Raw genomic sequence first — 21,036 nt, forward strand, 5'->3', positions numbered from 1 at the left:
AATTCTCCCTTGAGGAATGCAAGAGATGTGGATTTTAAAACAAAAATAAATATCTGGCATTGTGCACGTGAGATTAGAATTTCCTCCACATCTTTGATGAGTGATTCTTTCCAGGCACCACTGAGATGAGAATCCACTCGCTGTGGATCTGCAAAGTCGACTTGGGCCGGCATTTTCAGAAGTGAAATAAATTATTCATGGGTACCACCCAGTGTTCCCTAGTTTTATAATATGAGGAACTTAACAGGCTACAATATCGGGTCTTAAATAAAATTAACTATCCATGCAAGATGTCACATTTCCTCATTTTGTTTCTCATCCGTTTTTAAATGACATCTTCATCAAGTTGTTTGTCTGTAATTTATTAATTTACTCTTGGTATCATACTTTGAAATGAGGCCCACATTAGCTCCATGTTTTATACCAGATCAAAGCCAGTCCAGAACTTTAAGCATCTTGGTAAATATTGAACCACATTAAGATAGCAGGCCTTTATTTTCCTCCGCATCGCAATTTAGAGCAGCTGCTACTCCAGACACTTTCAGTACTAGACCCTCAAAAGCCATCTATGAGGGGATGACTTAGAGAAGCTTCCTCACTGATCAGAGTCTATAATTTTTGCACCTCAGACTTTGAACTATCTTTTTACTAATAGTTCTTGAGACAGTAAAATGTCATTTCTTCAGCTGGGCCTTGTAGAATCTTACAGGCTTGGTGATATATATGGCTTTCCTAAAACAGGCTGCAGCTGAAATTGATATCATGTTTTATTTTTGCTCTTCAAACCGATGGGACTTCTGTGACCATTTTATAGTACCTTTATTGAGGACTTGTCATGTTATTTCGGGTCTTGTTTCTTTTGAGTGGACTGTTTCATCAGCCACCCATCCACCCCCGTTTTTCATGTCCTTTCTATATAATGCCTGCATGTAATCCTTTGAACCTGGAAAGATTTTGTTTTACTCCCATTTTTCCTTTGTTTTCTTTTCCTCTTGGAAGCCTTTCTCTACTGATGAGAATTTTAATTTTAGAATTACTAACCATTCCTTCTTCTGGATGAATAGATTAAATTCAAAGAGGACAGATATGCAAAAACCAAGAAACATTTTGTTCATGTTTCTTTTCTTTTAGCCTCTTCTGGTTTTTTGGTTTTTTTGTTGCTGTTTTTTGTCTGCCTTGACCCCCTTAGTTCCTTTTGATTTAATTGTATTTTCAGGCAGTTTCCAATTGTATGAATTGGAAACAAAGCTTTAATAAGAGTTCTAGTTAATTTTCTGTCTTGTAATTACCGATCTCATTTTTCTGATAATTGGCCACAGCGATTATATGTATATTTACTAATCACAGAGGAGGCTGTGCAATCTTATCTATCTGCCACCATTGATAATGACACGCATATTGCAGGGGTGCTTTCATCATCTTCTTTTTTCCACTACATCAAAGCTATTTCCTCTCGTTCTCAATAATGAATACATGCATGCATTTGACACAGTTGTGTGCTAGAGAAATTGTTTGGCTCCCACCAAATGCTGCATGCTCTGAGTTTCTTGCCTGCAGCGCTGGAAGGTTGTATGTAATGATATATTGCTCATCCAAATGGCCAAAGCACTCCAAAGCACAGTGAGATTAAAATAAGTCATTCCTTTGTTAATTTAAATAGGTGCATGTATCATACTTTGCAGGGCACTTTGTGTAGGGATGTCAGGGAGGAAAAAAGCCGCCGAAAGGTATTTTTAATAGCAAATGAGAATAGATGAGAATGGAGTCATTTGCAGCTGCCTACTTTATGTGGCTCTCTTGTTCCAACTGTAGGTCTAATGAGATGACTGTTAAAGTACTCTGCAGTGTAATTTCATTACATCCTGAGCTGTTACACTATAAACACAGTGGCGCTCTCTGTCATTCTTGGAAAAACTCCTAAATTCTTAAAGCCTTCCTTTGCAACCGGTAATGGGGTTTGCTCTCTGTGTTACGTGGTGGTGGTTGGTTGTTGCTGTGTAGTTTTCTTCTCTTTTGACTGACTCCCACCTCCATCCCAGTTTTGGTTGGTGGTCAAGTTGGGAGTTTTTCATTGTATCCTTAATTCACTGGCTTCCTCTCATATCAGTAGTCTGCCTAGACTGGCAAATAGGCTGAAATTTCTTTTCAGGAAACAACTTGCTCTATAAAAGCTTTTATATTAAAGTTTTTAAAAAAAATCTTATCCAAATTATTCTATTAGGGCCAAGCAGTAAAGAGCAGTTGAATATACAAACAAATGTAAATAAAAAGGAAAGTGTAAATAAATAGCAAATCCAGTAAAAGAAACAAAGGTCAACACAAGAATAATTTCACAGCTCTTTGTTAATTACAAGACCATTTGTGTGTTACTTAAATAATCATTAATTTCTCATTTACACTTTCCCTACCTTCCTTCCTACCCTGTGGCTATCATTGTCCTTTTTTCACCTCCCCTCCCTCTCAGCTCTCATGTTTCTCACCATTGTAAAATGTGTGTGGCTTTAAATTTGGCATTTTTACCTAAATGTGTGGAATAGGGGGAGATAATCTTTTTAATTGCTTGAGGCCTTATTTTCATTGTATTCATCTTTCTACTGCTCCTTCACATGGGTTGGGGAGGGGGAATATAAAGAAAGAGAAGGAACTGGTGTGACTTTTGGTGACATGTTTTTCCTCCATCCCAGGATTCGCCCATCCTTCCAGTTGGAGAGTTCTCGGAACCATTTGTACATTTCATCACTCAGTGGTGAGCCCGTTTACAAACATGCCATGCCCTCAATGTAAATGATACATGCCATTAACTCGGCGGCTCCATGAGACCTTATGGCTCTCCCTGCTTCCTTTTGGAGACAGGAGGGACTTCAAGGCCTTGGGCAGATGGGGCAGCAAAGCTGAAGAAATTGTTTAAATTATGTAAACGTTATTTACACAAAGGGTCATAAGCATACTTCAGAGCCTTTTTCCTGATTTAATAAACTGCTGAAAGTCAAGTTACTTCTTTAAGCACAGATACCGTTGCCATCCTTTTTTTTTTTTTTAAGAAATACACAATTTTATAGCCCCTATTGAACAGACATATGAAGCTTATTTTTATTAACGTAACCTCAAGTTACCCATAAAACTGTCTGTCACTTAGTGGAAGCAGCATAGTTTATTAATTCATCGGGTTTTCAGTAAATAACTTTTATCTTTGGTTGTATTTTAAATATAAGACTGGGGTCCCATTTCAATGAATTTCGACATTCGGAAGACTATGAAAACAGTTCATTCAGCCCACTTTAACCCTTAAAGAACTGAGAGGAGCCACAGGGGCCCTCAGAGCCTCCAGGCAACTCCTTGTCATTTTATACCTGAAGAAGAAACAAGCATTTTACTGCCACGGGTTTTTTTTGCCAGGCTTCTGCCTTTTTCCTCGCAGCAGAACGGATCTTTCTTTTATTACCCCTTTCACCATCATTCCCCTCTTCCATCATCCTGCAGGACTCACGTGGCCTTGGGAGGCCCGGGTGTTCCCCTGCCCTCTCCCTCTCCCCAGCACGCAGAATTACCCAGGAGAGAGGAGGAATTTGGGAACATAAGAATCATTGTCCTCAAAGCAGGAGACAAAACCAACCGCAACTCCTTCATAACTACATCGGTCTTCTTTCCCTCCTTCACCAAAGTCCTCATTCTCCCAAAGTCATGTCCACTGGTGGAAAATGAATCAGCAGACCCCACCAAAAGAAACCCTTGGTTTTGTGGTGTGGCAAAGTAATGCTATCAGCATTCTCGCCAACCAGAATCGGTGTGCACCATCCCCTTCCCCTCCCACCATGATCCATCTGATGATTATGCTAAAGGGAAACCAAGAAATATTCCTTAATATAAATGTCAAGCTTCGTCACCTTTTTGACTAAATGTAACATGTTACCTCTTAATAAAAATGTCTCATACAGTTTATATTCCATAGAAAATATATGTGGGGAAGAAATTTTCCCCCCAATTAAAAAAATTTTGTTAACACTGTTTCTACTTATTTAAAATACTTATATGGTATTCTGTAGCTTTTAAAAACTATTTTTACCCTGAAAAGATTTTATTTCCAAAGCATGCCATGTTAGAAAAAGGAGTACATATTGATTAAATACTGGAATCTTGAGTTGTTTTGAAGCTCCTTAATGATGTTAGAACCATCATCCAGAAATATATATTCCCCTCTTCATTTCCTTTACATGGAATTCCTAAAACACATGTTAATGTGTACCATGCGTTTTACACATGGCAATGCTTCATTTTGAAATGCAAAAATTGAAACACAAACCATGCAAGTCCTCTACTGCCTGGAGCGCCTGGTTTGGGCATCACACTCTCTGCTTGGGAGGAGATGCTGGATTTGTGACAGGATCGCAGTGCTAATCTTATCTTGCTGTGTGGTCTGAGACCAACCTGGGGGTGGGGCTGGTCTGAGCAGCAGGGAGAAAAGTGGATAAGGCTTCACCTCCCTCCTGTCCAAAAAATTAATCAGCTATTATTTAAAAGTTTTATGGAGACAGAGGGAGGGATAACCTGTATTCAAATTTCCACAGATGTCAAGCCGAAACAGAAATGCTAGTGGGTAATAGCCTTGTTTTCCTTTTCCCAAGAGATACAGCTACTTTGGAATGTCAGATTAGGACTGTTACCAACTCCACTGGCGAGACAGCTGGAATTAGTTGCTAATGGATGCAGTATTTGAGAGGTGCATATGGTTATTTATAGGGAACGCAAATGTCCTCGATGTCATTAATGGTTCATAACTATGACTCTTGTTTACCAAATGATCATTAAATCTGTTTTTAAAAAAAGGACTGTCAGCAAATGGCAGAGATTATATGAAGTTTTCTTCTTGCTTGTTAGAAGAGTGCCTTGTATAAGAAAAAAGCATCTGTGTGATTTTTCCAGGTGAGAGAAGCAGCAGTCTCTTTTCATGACTTCATCCCATGAACACTCTGAGTTTAGAACAAATACGGCCATCAAGTAGGCAGCTACCCACAGTCACCTCCATCCCATGTGTGAATACTTCATCACATAGCTAAGTACATGTTACAGCTACTAATTATACCTATTGCATAGAAGACAAGAAATATTTTGCATGAGGAATGTGGTTCTTTAAGCAGCTTAAACAAATTTAGCTGTTCCACAGCTGGTTAATGAATTATCAACTTGCCTTGTTGCCAAAACAAATGCAAGTCAAGATAATCTACAGCAAGCCACTTGTAATTGTGTAGCGTTGTCTAGATTCCTGACCTGTTTTCTATACTTCTTGTCTTTCGGAGTAATAGTGAAGGGATGAGTTGTATTCTCATTTGACTCTACATTCGTTTTTTTTTTTACTGTCTTATCCCAGTTACCAAGAAAAACAGTATATTCCCTAAATTTAAGTTTGAAATAAATTGATAACTGAGTCAAGAAGAGAATATTGCTGCTTTTTTCACATTAGCTTCAAAAGTAGAATTAGGATACATTTAATTTAAGTTCATTCTTTATTGCAAAATGTTTTTTAAGTGAAAATGTAAGAAAAAAACTTTTCGTTTCTGACTCATAAGGTACTCCAGAAATCTGCTGAAGACCAAAATAATACAAAGGGAATATATGCTAATACTTTGGCCAAGAATTGAACACGATGAATTTTGAAAACATTCAAATTCCAGTACAAATAGCCATTGGTAGAAATTATAGTAAAAATGTACAAATGACACAGATAATATGAGGGTTTTTTTCTCCCCTATAGCATGCGAAAACAGCCGAAAGAAAGGCCAGCGCCTGAAGAATTGATGGTAAGTGAAGTTTTTAGTTACATTAGAATTCTCAGTTATATATTTATGTTTAGCATTCTGTTTCAAATTCGTTTTTTAAAACAGCTGTAGGCTCTAAAAAGGCAACATTATGTACTTCACTTGGGTAGATGTTTTTTGAAGCTCATATCCTCAGATAATAGTTTTCACTTTTTAAAAACCCACCTCCTGTTTGAAACTTAATGCAGAACTCTTCATTTGCCTCACTCAAGGGTCACAAACTTAATGCTGGTTACTCTTATCCTCATTAGCTATTAAACCTTTTAGAATTCAGAGGATTGGTAACAGAGAATATCATCAGCACAATAAATTTTTAGTGCAATTCTGCAGAAAATTTCTGAATATGGCTGGAGTCCTCTTAGATTCGTGTAGAATGAAATTAAACTGGCTGCAAAAGATCAAGTTAACGTGAATCTTTGGTCTTTCCTCAGAAAGAGACAGCTACAAGGCTGAGTGCTGTGTTCTCAGCTCCAAGGCAGCTTTCTTTGATTGCAAATGACAGTTTTTAGTCAAGCAGGGAGAGGAACAGAGATGCTCCCTAACAATTCCCAAATGGTCATTTATTTAGTGCAGATTGTTGATTTGACAATGCACAAGCTGTTAGAATAACATTAGGATTGAGCATTAGTAAATAATAATTATAGTCTGTTCTTCCTGATATTTTGCATACCAATCCCTGCCTTTAGATTACTACAGTCCGAGCAAATTCCTACCAATTTTCTTTTACCTTCTTTACACAATACGCATTTTACAGATAGCGGCTCAGAGGTTTTTACCCTTTGATTTCCAACCTAATAAACAGTTTCAGTGCCCAAACTTTTGTAAAATATGGATTTCCTCCTCAAATAGAAAATAACAGTACATTTCCTTTTTTGTATCTTGAATGCTTTTCAGCAAGTTCCATGGAGCAAAATTTCAGTTTTCAGGGTAGCTTCAAGGTAAAGATCACCCCTAAAAAGCTCTGCACTGTAGAACTCTGCAGGTTTCATGTCTAGAATAAACTGGCCTCTTTTTTTTGGTCTCTCTGATGGTTGGGAAATTCTTGCAGTTAGTCACATTTGAGAAAACTTGGAACAGGTTCTAGAGATGGAGACCCATTTACCTTGTGCTTTATTATGTTATGGTTGGATAGCTCAGCTATTAAAACAAAGGAATGGGGTTTCATAAAACAGATATTTGTTTGTAAATGCATGTTTCAATGCCGCAATGAGTTGGCCACTTATAAATAAAACATCTGCAGATCACACATACACCCATAAATGTATATGGATGTATACGTTGGTAAGGAACACCACTCCAGGGTGGCACATCGTAAAGACAAGGCTACAGGGTGAGTACTCTCAATGCCTTGAAAGCAAGTGATGTGTGTGTGTGTGTGTCCATGTGTGTGTGTGAGAGAGAGAACATATGTATTTAGATATATCTCTTTACAACTCTACACCCTGTTGTGTGCGGTCCCACATTTTTAATTAATAAATATCAATAAATCAATAAAATACAATGAGAAATGTAGTCAGAGGAAGCACCATGCAATACTTAATTTAACATTATTTCTAGTACTGCTCACTGTTTGATTTTAAATGAACGTATTCCCAGAGGTATAGCAGTGATGAGGCACCACTGCTTTGGCAGGGCTCAGTGAGGAGGCAGGGAACAATAGACTCTATGTGAAGCTGCTGTGGTCAGAGAGTGGCCCTGCCCGGACTTTGGCCAAAAGATTGGGCCCAATATGGGCTCAAAAAGAATGTGAGTTTTCCTTTGTCTTGAGGAACCTGAGCCACATCCTAGGGGCCCAATCTTAAGGAACCAGTCTCTTTATTCCTTCCAGCATATTAATGGCTTTAATTTTTCCTTTTCTCTCCCCGCCTACAACCTATCTGATGGTGCTCCCATCTGGAAGCTGAGAGCCTCCTCTGGAATGCATGAACTGTAGAGCCCATTTGTCACTCTGGGTGGGGGCCTGTGCCTTTCACAAAAAGAGCAGTTTATCTCCCAAGCACAGTAACTCCAGCCAGCAGGGTACCAGTGTGGGCTGCATGGGCTGCTTCAAATGTGAGGCCTGCAGGATTGTCAAGGTTTCCCTGTAGACCTCCATTTCCAAATCAAAGAAAGAAAATCAGAGATGGGCAGATGCAAATACTGGAAGTTACAGATTCACTATTTGGGAACTCCTATATGAACTCCAGGTGTGACCTTGACCAGTGAACACAGTAAGTCCCAGTCTAAGGAAATCGGAATGCAGGACTGGTGTGACAGGTCACCCTGACTGCTAGGTCTGGGCCATGCAGAGTGGGCACTCAGGTGGTGAGGTCACTGTTTATACTAGAATACCCCTTATCGAGTCTTAAAATTACCATCTGGGCAATCTCTGCCCGTGTCAGTCTTAAAGATGGAATGTAACACTCAGGGTTAGACTTTGCAGATCCTTACAATCCCAGTATTAGAGCTCATTTGGTTGTTTAGTTATTTTATCCCCTCTACTCTGTGTGGTGGTTCTTACGATGGTTTTCAGTTTTTATATCCTCAGTGGAAGTATTTTAAAGTCGAACCAAGAAATTCCTTTACTGCTCACATTTGAGCTGCTGTGGTTTTCTGGTATGTAACCATTAAGCTACATCAGAAGTTCTCTCAAAAATTTAGCATCAGCATCTACATCATCCTAAGAGATCTCAGAACTCAGTAAATAATTGAATTTGGTAGTTGATAGACCACTGTGCACCGTCTTCTTCTAGACACAACAGAAGATACAAAGTAGAGGAAGCCACACAGATACAGTCTTTCAGGGGATATAGCAAGTATACAAATAACTTGAAGTACTGTTATAAAAGAACTGCAGAGTTTTGTGGAGATCCATTTGGGGACATGAGGAAAAACTGGGTGGAGAAGGTAGCATTTGCAAAGGGCCTTTGGAAGATGAAGTGCATTTTAATAGAGAGTTTTGAAGGGGCCATTCCAGGCAAAGGAAACAGGATGGGCAAAGCATGAGTATATGTTGGTCTCAGACCTTTTCAGAGCAGTGTAAAGCCTCTAGTGCCTGCTGGAACAGAAACCCCTTCAACATATTCACCACTAGCTGGGCAGTCTCTTAAGAAATTCCACTTCTATAGAAGGAATCCCAGAAACAGCACACCTACCACATGGATCTTTTTCTTGAGTGAATTCTTTTTTGCAGTGGTGTGGGAGAGACGGAGCCTTGCTCTTGTCACCCAGGCCTGGAGTGCAATGGCACCATCTTGGCTCACTGCAACCTCCACCTCCTGGGCTCAAGCGATTCTCCTGCCTCAGCCTCCCAGGTAGTGTCCACCACCACGCCTGGCTAATTTTTGTATTTTTACTAGAGACGAGGTTTTACCATGTTTTCCAGGCTGGTCTTGAACTCCTGCCCTCAGATAGTCCACCAGCCTCAGCCTCCCAAAGTGCTGGGATTACAGGTATGAGGCACTGTGCCCAGACGAGTGAATTATCTTGAATGGACTCCCATTCAAGTATAGGGAGGTCCCTCATCCTTGGAAAAGGTGTGACCTTCAGTTCTTTAAGAGCCTATTGCATAAATCAGGAGTCAGCTTTAAACCCTGCTGTAAAGGTAAACCAAGCATGCAGGCAGTCAAGAACATTCAGCATGCTGACACAAGACAGACAGACAACACCTCCACCTCCACCTCCAGTTCTTTTCCTGTGATATTAAAGAATCTGCTTTTTTTTTTTTGAGATGGAGGCTCGCTCCATTGTCCAGGCTGGAATATAGTGGCATGATCTCAGCTCACTACAACCTTCGCCTCCCAGGTACAAGCAATTTTCCTGCCTCCGCCTCCCGAGTATCTGGGACTACAGGCTTATGCCACCACACCTGGCTAATTTTGTATTTTCAGTAGAGATAGGGTTTCACTATGTTGGCCAGGCTGGTCTCTAACTCCTGACCTCATGATCCACCTGTCTCAGCCTCCCAAAGTACTGGGATTAAGGCGTGAGCCACCCCGACCCCATGCAGCGAAGAATCTGCTTTTAAATCACGCTGCTGCAACTCACAGAAAAGACCCGTGTCAGTGCTGCCCCAGCTCTGTGAACTGGGACCAACAAACTTAGGGACAAATTTTCAGATAGTAGAGACCCTGAGAAGGCGGCAGACACAGTGCTCAGCAGGCTTCAGACAACTGTGCAGGGATTCCATGGCTCATGTGGGAAAAAGCCAGCCCCTTGCCAGTCAGAAAGGGTTGGTGGGGCTGCAGCAAGAGGGGAGAGAGAAAGAATGCAAGGATGGTAGAGAAATCTCCCTAAAATGTCAGTAATCAACTCGGGGGATGCAAAAACATAAAAGTCAGACCCTTAAACTGAGGGACAAAGACAGCCTAAGATGAGAGCATTAAGATGGGGGTTCAGGTTGGTTTTGCTATTCAATTTCTATGTTTAAATATTTTTAAATAAAAGGGATATGTGAGACATTACTGTATAGACCATTTGCTTCTCTAAACCACAAAGAATTCCTTCTGAGGAATTAATCTTCCTTCAGAATTATTTGGTAGAGAAGGTCAAGCTGTGACTTAGCAGGAAGAACCTCCATCACGTCCATTCACTGTGTAACCTCAGCCAACTCCCCATCCCCTCTCCACTTCAGTGTCTTCATCTGCAAAACCAAGGGGTCAGCCCTTGACCAATGGACTGTGACTTTAGGAAGTCAGAGCTCCAGAAATTACATCCAAAGTTATGTATGCATGTGGAGATGTGCTTTTTCATCCAAAAAGAGGAATTCCTGACTGCTGCATTTTTCAAAGGGGACCCTGACCCTCAGTGATTGTTAAGCTCCCTAGCTTCTGTCCTTTAGAGTTAACTGGCCAGGTGCCTACTGTAGGGAGGGAGGCATTCCGTCAGCAAGAGAGTGCATGCTTGGGGGTGGGGGGTGCTTTCTGTGGGGTTCAACAGGGCTTTGCACCAGATGTCAGGCAGCCCTTTAACCTCTCTGCCTAGCCTGACTGTGGGCCTTGACTTGAGCGAGGACGGTGTGGGCTGTGGGCACCCACACAGTTACAATTTGGACTCGGAGTACGGTAGATCTTTCTATGCATTTAGAGTGTTTCCAGAAGCTTTCCATGTCTAAGCTCTATTTAATGGAATCTATGCATTGTAAGTAATCAGGTCAGAAGAAGCAGCATCCCGGTTTGAGATCAATCGCTGGCTAATACTTTATCTAGGCCACTTTATTATCTCATGCTGATCCGATTCCCATTCTCCCCCTCCTTTGTAGCATGCGCTTCGGCTGTGGTAAAAGTACGTATCACATACATATTAAAAACATATACCCATTCTATCTGTATGTAAATGTGTGAGGCACAGCTGGATATTGCAGAGGAGTTTGATTTACTAATAGTTATTATCTGTTCTAGCTGTTCAGTGGCAGAGAGAATTTCAGAGAAACAAGCTGGTAGAAATTGTCTTTATGCTATTACTATACTGCTTTAGTAATTGTTTAAAAACATGGGTTTTCTCCTTAGGTTCTAATAATGCCTGTTATTTTGTGCATTTCCTGTGCATTCCAGAGTAGGGCATCCTTTCAAGGCATCTAGCATTTCCTCGGGTTTGGTTTTCAATGCAGGCCCCTGAAAAAGAAACACAGGATGCAGTTTGCAATTTAGATTTGACATTTTGCTTAGAAAGCAAGTAAATCGTGGCATTGGAAATACAGCAAGCAGGTGTGGGTCTTAGAAGGTGGCTATCAGTGAAAATCAGAATAGTGCTTTTGGGTTTTTTCCCTTCATGTCATCCCAGCAGCTGCCAACTTGAAGGCATCTCATTTCTCAGCTAAGGCTTTATGTATAAAAGGTGGTAACGTTTGGGGGCTAATAAACACCAAACTGCTCTAGAAAAATCTGTTTAAACATTTAATTACTTGCTGAGAGATGTTAACTTGTTTAACTCCTCTAAATTAAACTGTCGCTGGTAGCTTATCTGCTTTTCTCAACCTGATTGTAATTACATTTCAGATAGTTTGGATGGTGGGTCTCTCAGTTAATCAAGGCATATGATGAACCGCACATTTGCATGTTCCCTTTAAAAATCCAGGCAACTATTAGGTTTTTGTCTCTCCAGCACTCAAATTCCACTGTGACTTTGGGCTTCCCACCAAATGGCTTTGTTTCTTTATTAGACCCAAACCTTCTGATCACTGTGAAAGACAAAATGCACTGGACAATTAAGAAGATGATTTTATTTAGGCTATTGCAGCAGGGAGAGTGTTTATTAATGAGGACTGGCTCAAAGAAAAGGGAGGGGGCCGAGGTTTTATGAAGGCAGGTAAACAAGGGGGTCGCCAGCAAGTCTCAGGGAAGTGACGAGAAAAGATGGAAAAGGATCTTTCCTCTGTGAGCGCAGGTTAGTAGAAGAGTAGGGGGATTTATTACCTGTTACTAGAAGCACGGGGCTCAGATAAATTCAACGTGATCACCACATTCTGCTAAACAGGCCCGAGATGAGTTTCAGTTTATTTTGTTCCAGGGTTTACCTGTGCCCTAAGCACACATATGAAGAAAGGTACATGTCCATGGAGAGAGAGGACTCATCTACCCTGTGCTTGCAGAAATCTAAGCTGTTTAAAATACTAGTGATGGTTAATAAATTGTAAACTTGGATGTAGTTCACTGCCGTTAACTATTGCCTGTGTCTGGCCATCTATTCTTGTAAACATCATTTTGTTTTCAGTTATTCATTTGGAGGTAGCTCATTAGCTATGCCACCCAGAATTTGCAGGGAGAAATCCTGGCTGGGGTTGTGACTTCAATGAAATATTTCCATCATGCACAAAAGTCATCACAAGAGCAGGGGCGGCGGGGGGGGGCGGGGGTGCTGCACGTAGGGTCCAGCTGACAACCATCAAATTTTTTTAGACGTTCTGAAGGCGATTAAAATCATCTGTTTGTGTCTGCTTATAAAGAGGAACCCACTAGTAAAGAAGTTGATTTTAGCTTTTTAATTGCACATAATTACACGGCAGAATCACTGTCTGGTTACTTGAGATCGCACTAAATCAGACAGCTCTAATTTGAATTTTTGATGACACATTAGCACTTCAGCAAGAACAGAGAGATTATAACCCTAAGAAAACAGGCTTTGTTTTTCCATAGATGTGACCACTTAATCTTTTCACAAGACTTCAGCAGCTAAATATGTGTGTGTGTAGGTATATGTCTTTATATACATGCACATAACAAGAGAGATACAGATAGATAAAATCTGTCATTCCTTGATCACGGTGATCTGACAGTTTTAATTTCCCAGTTAAGCATAACTTTTTTCCTCCGTCAGTCAAGTCAGATCTCGTAGTATGGTGATGACTTGCCTGTTTCAGATTGTAGTTATTTGAACTCGTGTGTAATGCTTCTTTCATGTTTTATTGGACTCTCATCTTCCCAGTATCTTGTTTCAAGGCACAGTGAAACTGTGGAGCCTTCATTGAGCACGGGAAGAGTCTGGTGATCTTGGATGCAGTAAAGTGGATGAGTCAGCTGCTCTTCAGTGCCAGGCAGATTCACGGGGGCTAAGGTGGGGCTTTAAAGTGTGTTACACATTAGTTCCTCATTGGCCATCAGTCAGCTCATTAGAAGTTTCTAGTTGGGTGGCGCCCTCAGCCTAAAAAAAGCCTCCTCTCCCCTCCCCAGGAAGGTTCTGGTTCTTCTCACTGCGGCTTTTCCCTCCTCTTCGCCTTTACGGTTGCTTGCTCCCTTCTCTGAAGCCCTCCAGTACGTATTGTGTCTAGCTTGGAGCAGCATTTAATTATATATTCATCTTATGGCCACAAGTTAGTCCATGTAGTACAGCAGCTTTCAACCTTAGCAGCTCATCAGAGTCATCTGAGAAGTTTAAAAAGCTCAAGAAAAAATGCCTGGATCCCAGCTCAGATCAAAGAAGCTCTGACCAGGAAGCAGGTACTTTTTAAAAATATATATATAATCTTTAAAGCTCTCTAGGTGATTACACGGACAGCCAGAGGGGAAACTCACTGGTTTAATACTTTTTTTTTTTTCCAACTAGATTGTAAGTTCCCTGAAGGAGGACCCATGATCTTATAATTCAGTGCCTATCCTAATCTGCCGTCATTTAGGCAAAACAGTGTTGGTTGCACATGCTATTCCCTCTAATCCAATCCAGTAAAACATTGTACAGATAAAGACAAACAAGATATGTCTCTTGTTCTCCAGGAACTCAGAGTAAAGCTGAAGAAACTAATTCAAGAACAAGCAATCCCTGGACATTACAATATTACAGCATTAATCAGGGTGGCCACACTAGAAGACATAGCCAGATAAAAAGGTTTTCGTTTGACTTCCTGCTGGGAGAGGTCATCTGGGTTAGAAAATTTGGTGCTGAAATCATAAAATGTCTAGGATGCTGCAGTATTTGCAGGGATAACATTCAAAACGTGTAACAACCAGTATAGCATGGGGATTACCAATCAGAACAGGCACCAGGGTTTAGCTCTCCCACCTTGGCTATGTGGGCAGAGCTTGGAGGTGCCGACCAGGCAGTGATCAGCAGCGCCTGTGATCTTTGGCATGCATTCTGACCACCTGAGAATTCTCCTCGAACGTAACTCCACATCCAGAGGTCAGTAGAGAGCCAAAACCTAGAGGAGACCTCCTGGCTAGCACCATCTTTGCCTGTTTGATGGTAGGGGACCCTAAGGTTTTTATCTGTCAGCATATCAGATGCATGCCACCCCCTCCCCAGCTCTAGGGAATAACGGATTCGGTTGAAAAAGACCAGAGACATTCAGCCGTTTGTGGGAGAAATATAGAAGGATCCTAAAGCTGGTCCCTGGGATTTGGGAAATGCTGTTGAAGGTAGCAGAGTTGTTTTCTTGTGCACGCACACTGATAAATAGATGCAGTTCTTATCAATTATTAACCAGCCTAACCAGGAATTTTAAGAGCTGGGGAAAATATTAGAAAGCTCCTATTTACAGTTGTACCAGCTGGATTTGTTTAATGGGTTGTTTGCTTTTTAATTTGTAGCAGTTTTGAGAGAGACCTTTGGGGATTGTGAGTCTTGTGGTTTTAGATACGGAGTTATTTGAGGGGCCAGATCTGCCTGCAGATAATTTGAGGTTCACTTGGCCATTTAGAGACTGCAGAAAGGCAGTGGAGACGTTTGGGCCTACTGTCCTCTAATTTTCAAGATTAGAATTAAACATTAGGCCTTGGTCTACCGAGAGACATTTGCTAGAGCGTGGACTAGTTTCTTTCCAGTATCCTGGTTTACCGTTTCTCCGTTCTCTTCTTCACTGATTCTGAAGTAGGAGAATAGGTACCGTTCATTTATTTGTGCAGAGATTCCCTTGACACAGCTGAAAATGGAATTTTCAAATGTAACCAGATTAACTCTTAATTGTTTGCCTGTGTGCGTCTTAGCTTCCTCAGAAGGCTTCTGAATGGCCTGCATCTCTTTCTAAATTTGTGGGGGAGGGGGATTCAATTAATAGCAGGACTTTCTAATTGTGGGATTGGTGTGGAGTTGACAAAAATTTGTATAAATAGGGTACATTTTTTCTACTTAAGAGGGCTGTGCTGAAACATTTTTAATTGGATTTTCATGGTGATTGACAGCATTTGATTATGACAGTAACTTTATTTGGCTGGACTGCTTTAGCCTCTTGTTGAGGTTTTTCCATCAAAGCTCTTTTGTACCCTCCGAATCCCCAGTGGAGCAGCAGTCATTGTGGAAGAGCCTTTTAGCACCTTTGTTGTCGCCGTCCCTGGTGATGATTGGGCCCAGCTGGTAGTAGATAAGAAAACGTTCCTTTCACAAAGAGGCAGTGTCTCCCGCCTCTGCGGTTTCAATAATTTTAAGAGCCCCCAAAACCTGTTGAGGATTGGAAGTAGCTTTAGATGTGAAATGAGTGTTAAGTATTAGTAATCGGGAGATTAGGGCCCCAGGGACAATGAGAGATAAACAGCTGCAATTAAGGCAAATCTGCCGATGTCAACAAAATTTAGCAGAAACAGATGCCCTAACCATTTTGGGGGATTGATTTGAGGGCGCCGAGGAATCGATTTTTGTCTTGTTTACACTTCCAAACCCCTGTGATATACTGGAAGGCTAAATATTTCATACAGCCTGATTTTAGTTAATTTTTTTTTTCAGCGCCTCACAGTAGGCGCCTCTGTTCTCACAGTGACCAGGCCTGAGTTTATTCAGCATTCACAGGGAGCAGCTAATTGTCTATGAAGGGCCCCCGTGTTTAAATGGGCTTGACAGGAATTTAAATTTTGTTTCAATCAACCCCTGTGCTCACAGCCTGCTCCAGTTTCTAATTTTTAAATTAAACATGATTTTTTTTTTTAAGCCACAGCTTTGCCTCTGGAATCCTCTCGCTCTAACTTTCGGAAGGCAGCTCGGCAACCCTGGAACGCTGGTTTATGCAGGGCCTCTGGTACCAACTCTGCACTGCAAAGTCATTTATCTAAAACAAGCTTTCCTCCCCCTGTCAGGGAGGGCAGCAGAGCCTTGGCTGGGCACTGACTCCTTCCTGCCTTCAGAAGCGGCCCCATTTTCAGCTCTCCTGTGCAGGCAGCAGTGTCGCGTCATCTGGAAGGTGTAAGGAGGCTTTTAGGGGCTGGATGAATTATAACCCGCTGCATGTCTGGTGCAGATTTGTACTTCAGAAGCCTTTTCTACTGTTGTGAGACATGGAGAGAAGCCAGTGTAGGAATCACAGATGTGCCTTTCAGTCTGCACTCGCCATTTTTATGTCTTAGTATCCGCTCTGTCCCCAGCATCCTGCCTGACACCGAGGAGGCAGCATGTCAACCCCAAGTCCTGACCCCAGCCAGCTCACAGTTCAGTGAACAAGCTGAGGGCAGAAACAGCCAAGCTCAGGATAGAATGTGAGACTTGCCAGAGACCCTCCTCACCCTCTCCTCCCCCTTCACCTCAGGCCCCTCCTGTGGAGCCCTGTGCTCCAAACTTGTGGCAGTCCCCAGAGGCATGAGGCATCCTTACGCAGTTACGTCTTTGCTTGTGCTGTCTTCTCACCACCAGATGGTGAACTCCTACTCCACCTCCAAGACCCACTTGCACCACCTCTGGTAGTGGATAAGAAAATGTTGCTTCATTTTCCTAAGCCTGCTTCAGCTGGGTCGAGGATTTCCTTTTGCATGTCACCCTTCAGCCTAGCTCATGCGTCTATCAGTGCACTCCTCACACTTCGTGGCAGTAACTTGTGTTAACAGTCAGTAAAGGAGACCACAAGCCCTAGAGGAAGAGATCACGTCTTACCTTTGTATCCTTAGCATCTAGCCCAGTCTCCAGCCGGAGTAGAATGCTCAAATAAATGGTCACTGAATTAAAAATGCTCTGAATTTAACAGGTGAAATGAATTATGGGGAAGGAACTATTTCAACTAGGGATCTCTAGGGAGGCTTTGAGAATGGAGTGATAGGTGAGCTGGGACCCACGGACATTTGAGTATTTATGTGAGTATATTACGTTTCTGCACACAGAGGTTAAAGGCAGCTTGTATCATAAGGAAAAGTAAGAGTCTCTAATAGCCACACTAGTCAAATATTCACACTACAATTTATTGTCTCTAAACAAACTTGAAGAGATTCAAATAACAACTGCACCTAACTTGGGGCTGAAGATGAATCCAGAAGGGATTTCGTTCTGTAATCTTAAAAGATTTATTACATAGAGAGAAATGGATCTAAAAGGAAAACATATTTTAAACGTGATTTACGTTAGTCTTTCACACAAGTTATCTCATGTGACCTTCATGTGAACATTATAAAGATTATTCTTATTCCCCTTTTCCTGATGTGTAAACTGGGGCTCAGAGAGGTTAATTTCCTTGCCTGGAGTCATACAGCCAGGAAGAACACAGGACCGTCCTACTGCACAACAGCAAAGCCCTTGTGGCATAGTAGGCAGGGAATTGTTACTGTGGTTTAGAGAATTTCAGCTAAGTCAAACTATTCCTTGCAGTTAGAAAAATAAAGCTAAATACAAATGCAGGACCATACAAAGAAACTTGCAGGGTTTCAGCAGAGTGTGCTTGTGAAGCCACTGCCCCTGCAGGGTGCTTTGCTCGACTTCCCTGTGGTCCCTTTGACCTTGATGCCTCACACTGCGTCGTCAGGGCTGGTCGAGGCAGAGACCAGATGGCTACACACACACTCCGCCCATCCCCAGGCATCGAGGTGCCTGGTTGAAGCCTGAACCTCAGTAGAGACAAAACACAAAAGGAAGAGAAAGTAATTAACAACAGTTTGCACCTGGTCTATTGGTTATCTGAGGAGAAGCTGTGAGAATTTATGTAATCATTGTTTTTTTTTGGTTTTGGAAACCTGTAGCAAAAACTGAGGGCAGAGTGTGTCCTGACAGTTGTCGGGCCACAGAGCTTTCCCCCTTTCCACTTCTGCCATCATGGGTGTAGAAACGAGCAACTTCCAAGAAATGATGTTTCTCGAGTTTGGGAGAAATTACCTTGGACTCAAGTTTTTTACTGAGCACATTCCATGTACAGAGGTGTTAATAGTTTAGCTGAACGCAGAGTATGGGCCGTGCACCAGTGGTAGTATCTGAACTGTTGGTGGTTTTTTCCCTGAGACAGGGTCTCACTGCATCACCCAGGCTGGAGGGTGGTGACACGATCTTGGCTCACTGCAGCCACAACCTCCCAGGCTCAGGTGATCCTCCTACCTCAGCACCTGCCCCTCCTTGAGTGTCTGGCTCACCATCGTGTCTGGCTAATGTTTGTATTTTCAGTAGAGACAGGATTTCCCCACGTTGCCCAGGCTGGTCCCTCCTGACCTCAAGTGATCCACCTGCTTGGGCCTCTCAGAGTGCTGGCTTACAGGTGTGAGCCACCACACCTGGCCCCGAACAGTTTCTTAAACAGAGCAAGATAAGGAGTTGATGGCAGGATGTAAGTCAAGCATGTCTGAAGGCAGTATGTTTAGTTCAGCTGACTTTTTTTTTTTGAGTAAAACTTTGTGAGCGAAGGAAGCTCTGTGTGGTTTACAGTGCAGCATGGCTGCTTGTCTCAGTGCAGGCCAGCAGCAAGCAGTTCACAGGACGATCAGACACACAAACGAAGTAGTCAGGTCACACAAACAGGAAGCCAGACAGACAATTAGGCTGCATCATGAAGGGAGAGGGGAAACGACAAGAGGAAGACAGCCCATACATGTCCACACCAACGCAGGCTCTGGAGGCGTGGGAGCGGCAGGAGCTGGGCATGGAGCTGTGACCTCGCTCATCCTATGGCCTTGATGGCAGGAGTGGAAAGGTAGAAGGGTTTGTGATCTGACAACTGGCAGGACGTCTGTGTGTAAAGCATGGAGAGGCTAAGGATGGTCTTTCAGAGCTTGAAAATCAGTCTATCTTGTGAATGTGAGCCAAGAAGCAACCTGGGAAACTGGAAAGAGTTGGATATCAGAAAAGATAGCTTCAAGTACAGGTACTGCCTCTAGGAAACTGGGCAGGCAACAGCTGTTTATGTAACCCATCTGAACCTGAGCTGCTTCATCTGTAATACGGGGTGACGATACCAACCTCATAGGGGGCTTTTAGTTGTTGGGTTTTTTTTTAACTTACAGAAGATGGAGTTTATGAAAGTGTGTTTGTAAACTATGAAGTGCGAGACATACGTGGGGTACCGACCAGGTCCTTCAGCCTCTTTGGATCATGATTTTCTCATCTGTCTGATGTTCTGGGTGTTTCCAGCTGGTTGCCTCTTGGAAGACGTGTTTAGGGAAGCTTAATGTGACTTAGAATAAAGTATATGTATGTCAGATGTTTGCCGTTGGTGTACCCTGAGTTGGTGGTCTCTTGGGGTAGTCTCTGTGGTTGAAAATCCAAACAAGATGAAGCACATTTGTCTCCCCTCACTGGAAGCCATAATTTTTCATGTCTGCCCTTTATTCTCAGTAAAACGTAGTGAGCGTCTTGTGGGAGGGAATTATTTTAACCAGTTAATCCACAAGTATTTGTCGTTCAGGTCTGTGAGGTGCCATGAGGGGTTCAGAAAGAATATAAGAAACATCTGTATCCTCAGGAGCAGACTAGAGATGCCCATCAGCAACATTTAGAGAAGGCAGGATGAGTGCAAGCTGCTGGTTCAGGTTTTGCGGGAGCTCAGGGAACAATGGCCAAGGGGCCGCAGTGATGATGCCTGGCTCAGGCCTGAGTATGGAACTTGGAAAGTGGTGGCACAACAGCCAGCCAGCTCTCTCTCTCTCTCTCTCTCTCTCTCTCTCTCTCTCTCTCTCTCTCTCTTTCTCTCTCTCTCTCCGTCTCCCTTCCGCTTCTAGCTGTCCAGCCTGTAGTGTGTTACTGAACGTCCTCCATCTCTGGTTCCTTTTCTACAAAAATAGGGTCTCGCAAAGCGTGAAATTTAAGTGAGATCAAAATGTTAGACACTTAGCACAGTGTCTGACATAAAATAAGTGGTAACCATTCTTACTGTCCTCATTATCATCATCATCAACTGCTAATAACAAGAGGGAAGACGTTCCAGGGAGAGAAAACGGCACAGGTTGAGACCAGAGGGAACAGAGGACAGTAAAGAACCCACCCTGGCCAAAGCAAAGACGACCCTGGAAATGACGGGGTAAAGTTAGCTGCGTGGGGCCAATGTGATCTGGAAGGGCTGGGCCACACCAGAGGCTAGTGGGGCAGTTGGAAGCTCTTGTTGGTTTTAAGCAGGAAAGTGGCTGGTCGATGGTAGACAGAAAGGCAGGCAAGGCGGACAACAGGACTGCTTCTGCCCGCTCCGGGTGGGCCAGACCCTCTGGCTGGAGCTGATTCACAAATAGGAATGTCCTAGCCCTCTGGCTGTTTCTCAAATTCTGCGTAGGTGTCTAACCAAAAGGATGGGAAACCGAGTTCAGAGCCTGTAGCTGCTTGGCAGCATGTCACTTGTCTCTCTTTCTGCATCATCTTTTCTGTGTCCTCTCTGTCACTATCAGGGAAAATCATTAGTATGCTAATCTAGCTAGCCATCATTTTAACACCGACCTTTGCTAACCTGCCTTTGCAATTTCAGGAACTATGTTTGACTTCTCTCAAAGTAACCTTAAATTGTAGTCTTGTAAGAATTCCGGAGCTGTATCCTTCACTCCTTCTTCTAATGAGGTTATGACCAAATGCTCATTATAATTGCTTTAGACTCCTTTTAATTTTCAAGCTTATTAATCATAAGAAGAGTTATTTAAAATTGCATAAATTAATCTTAGAT

At 42.4% G+C, this 21,036-nt stretch overlaps 1 protein-coding gene across 24 annotated transcripts in view; it reads left to right on the forward strand.

Annotated features, from left to right (window-relative positions):
* Positions 1-21,036, forward strand: part of MAP2K5 (mitogen-activated protein kinase kinase 5) — a 279,080-nt gene that overhangs the window by 230,954 nt on the left and 27,090 nt on the right. For 16 of the 24 annotated variants that reach the window (XM_054239383.2, XM_078333472.1, XM_054239391.2 and 13 more), the window contains 2 exons: positions 2,685-2,746; positions 5,750-5,795. In XM_054239383.2, the coding sequence (XP_054095358.1) occupies positions 2,685-2,746; positions 5,750-5,795 (108 nt within the window). Of the gene's footprint in view, positions 1-2,684; positions 2,747-4,920; positions 5,055-5,749; positions 5,796-21,036 lie in introns of all 24 variants that reach the window. The other 8 variants (XM_054239387.2, XM_054239388.2, XM_054239389.2 and 5 more) reach the window with 2 other exon arrangements.

Source organism: Callithrix jacchus, chromosome 8, assembly GCF_049354715.1.
Source record: "Callithrix jacchus isolate 240 chromosome 8, calJac240_pri, whole genome shotgun sequence".
Classification (NCBI taxonomy): Eukaryota; Metazoa; Chordata; class Mammalia; order Primates; family Cebidae; genus Callithrix; species Callithrix jacchus.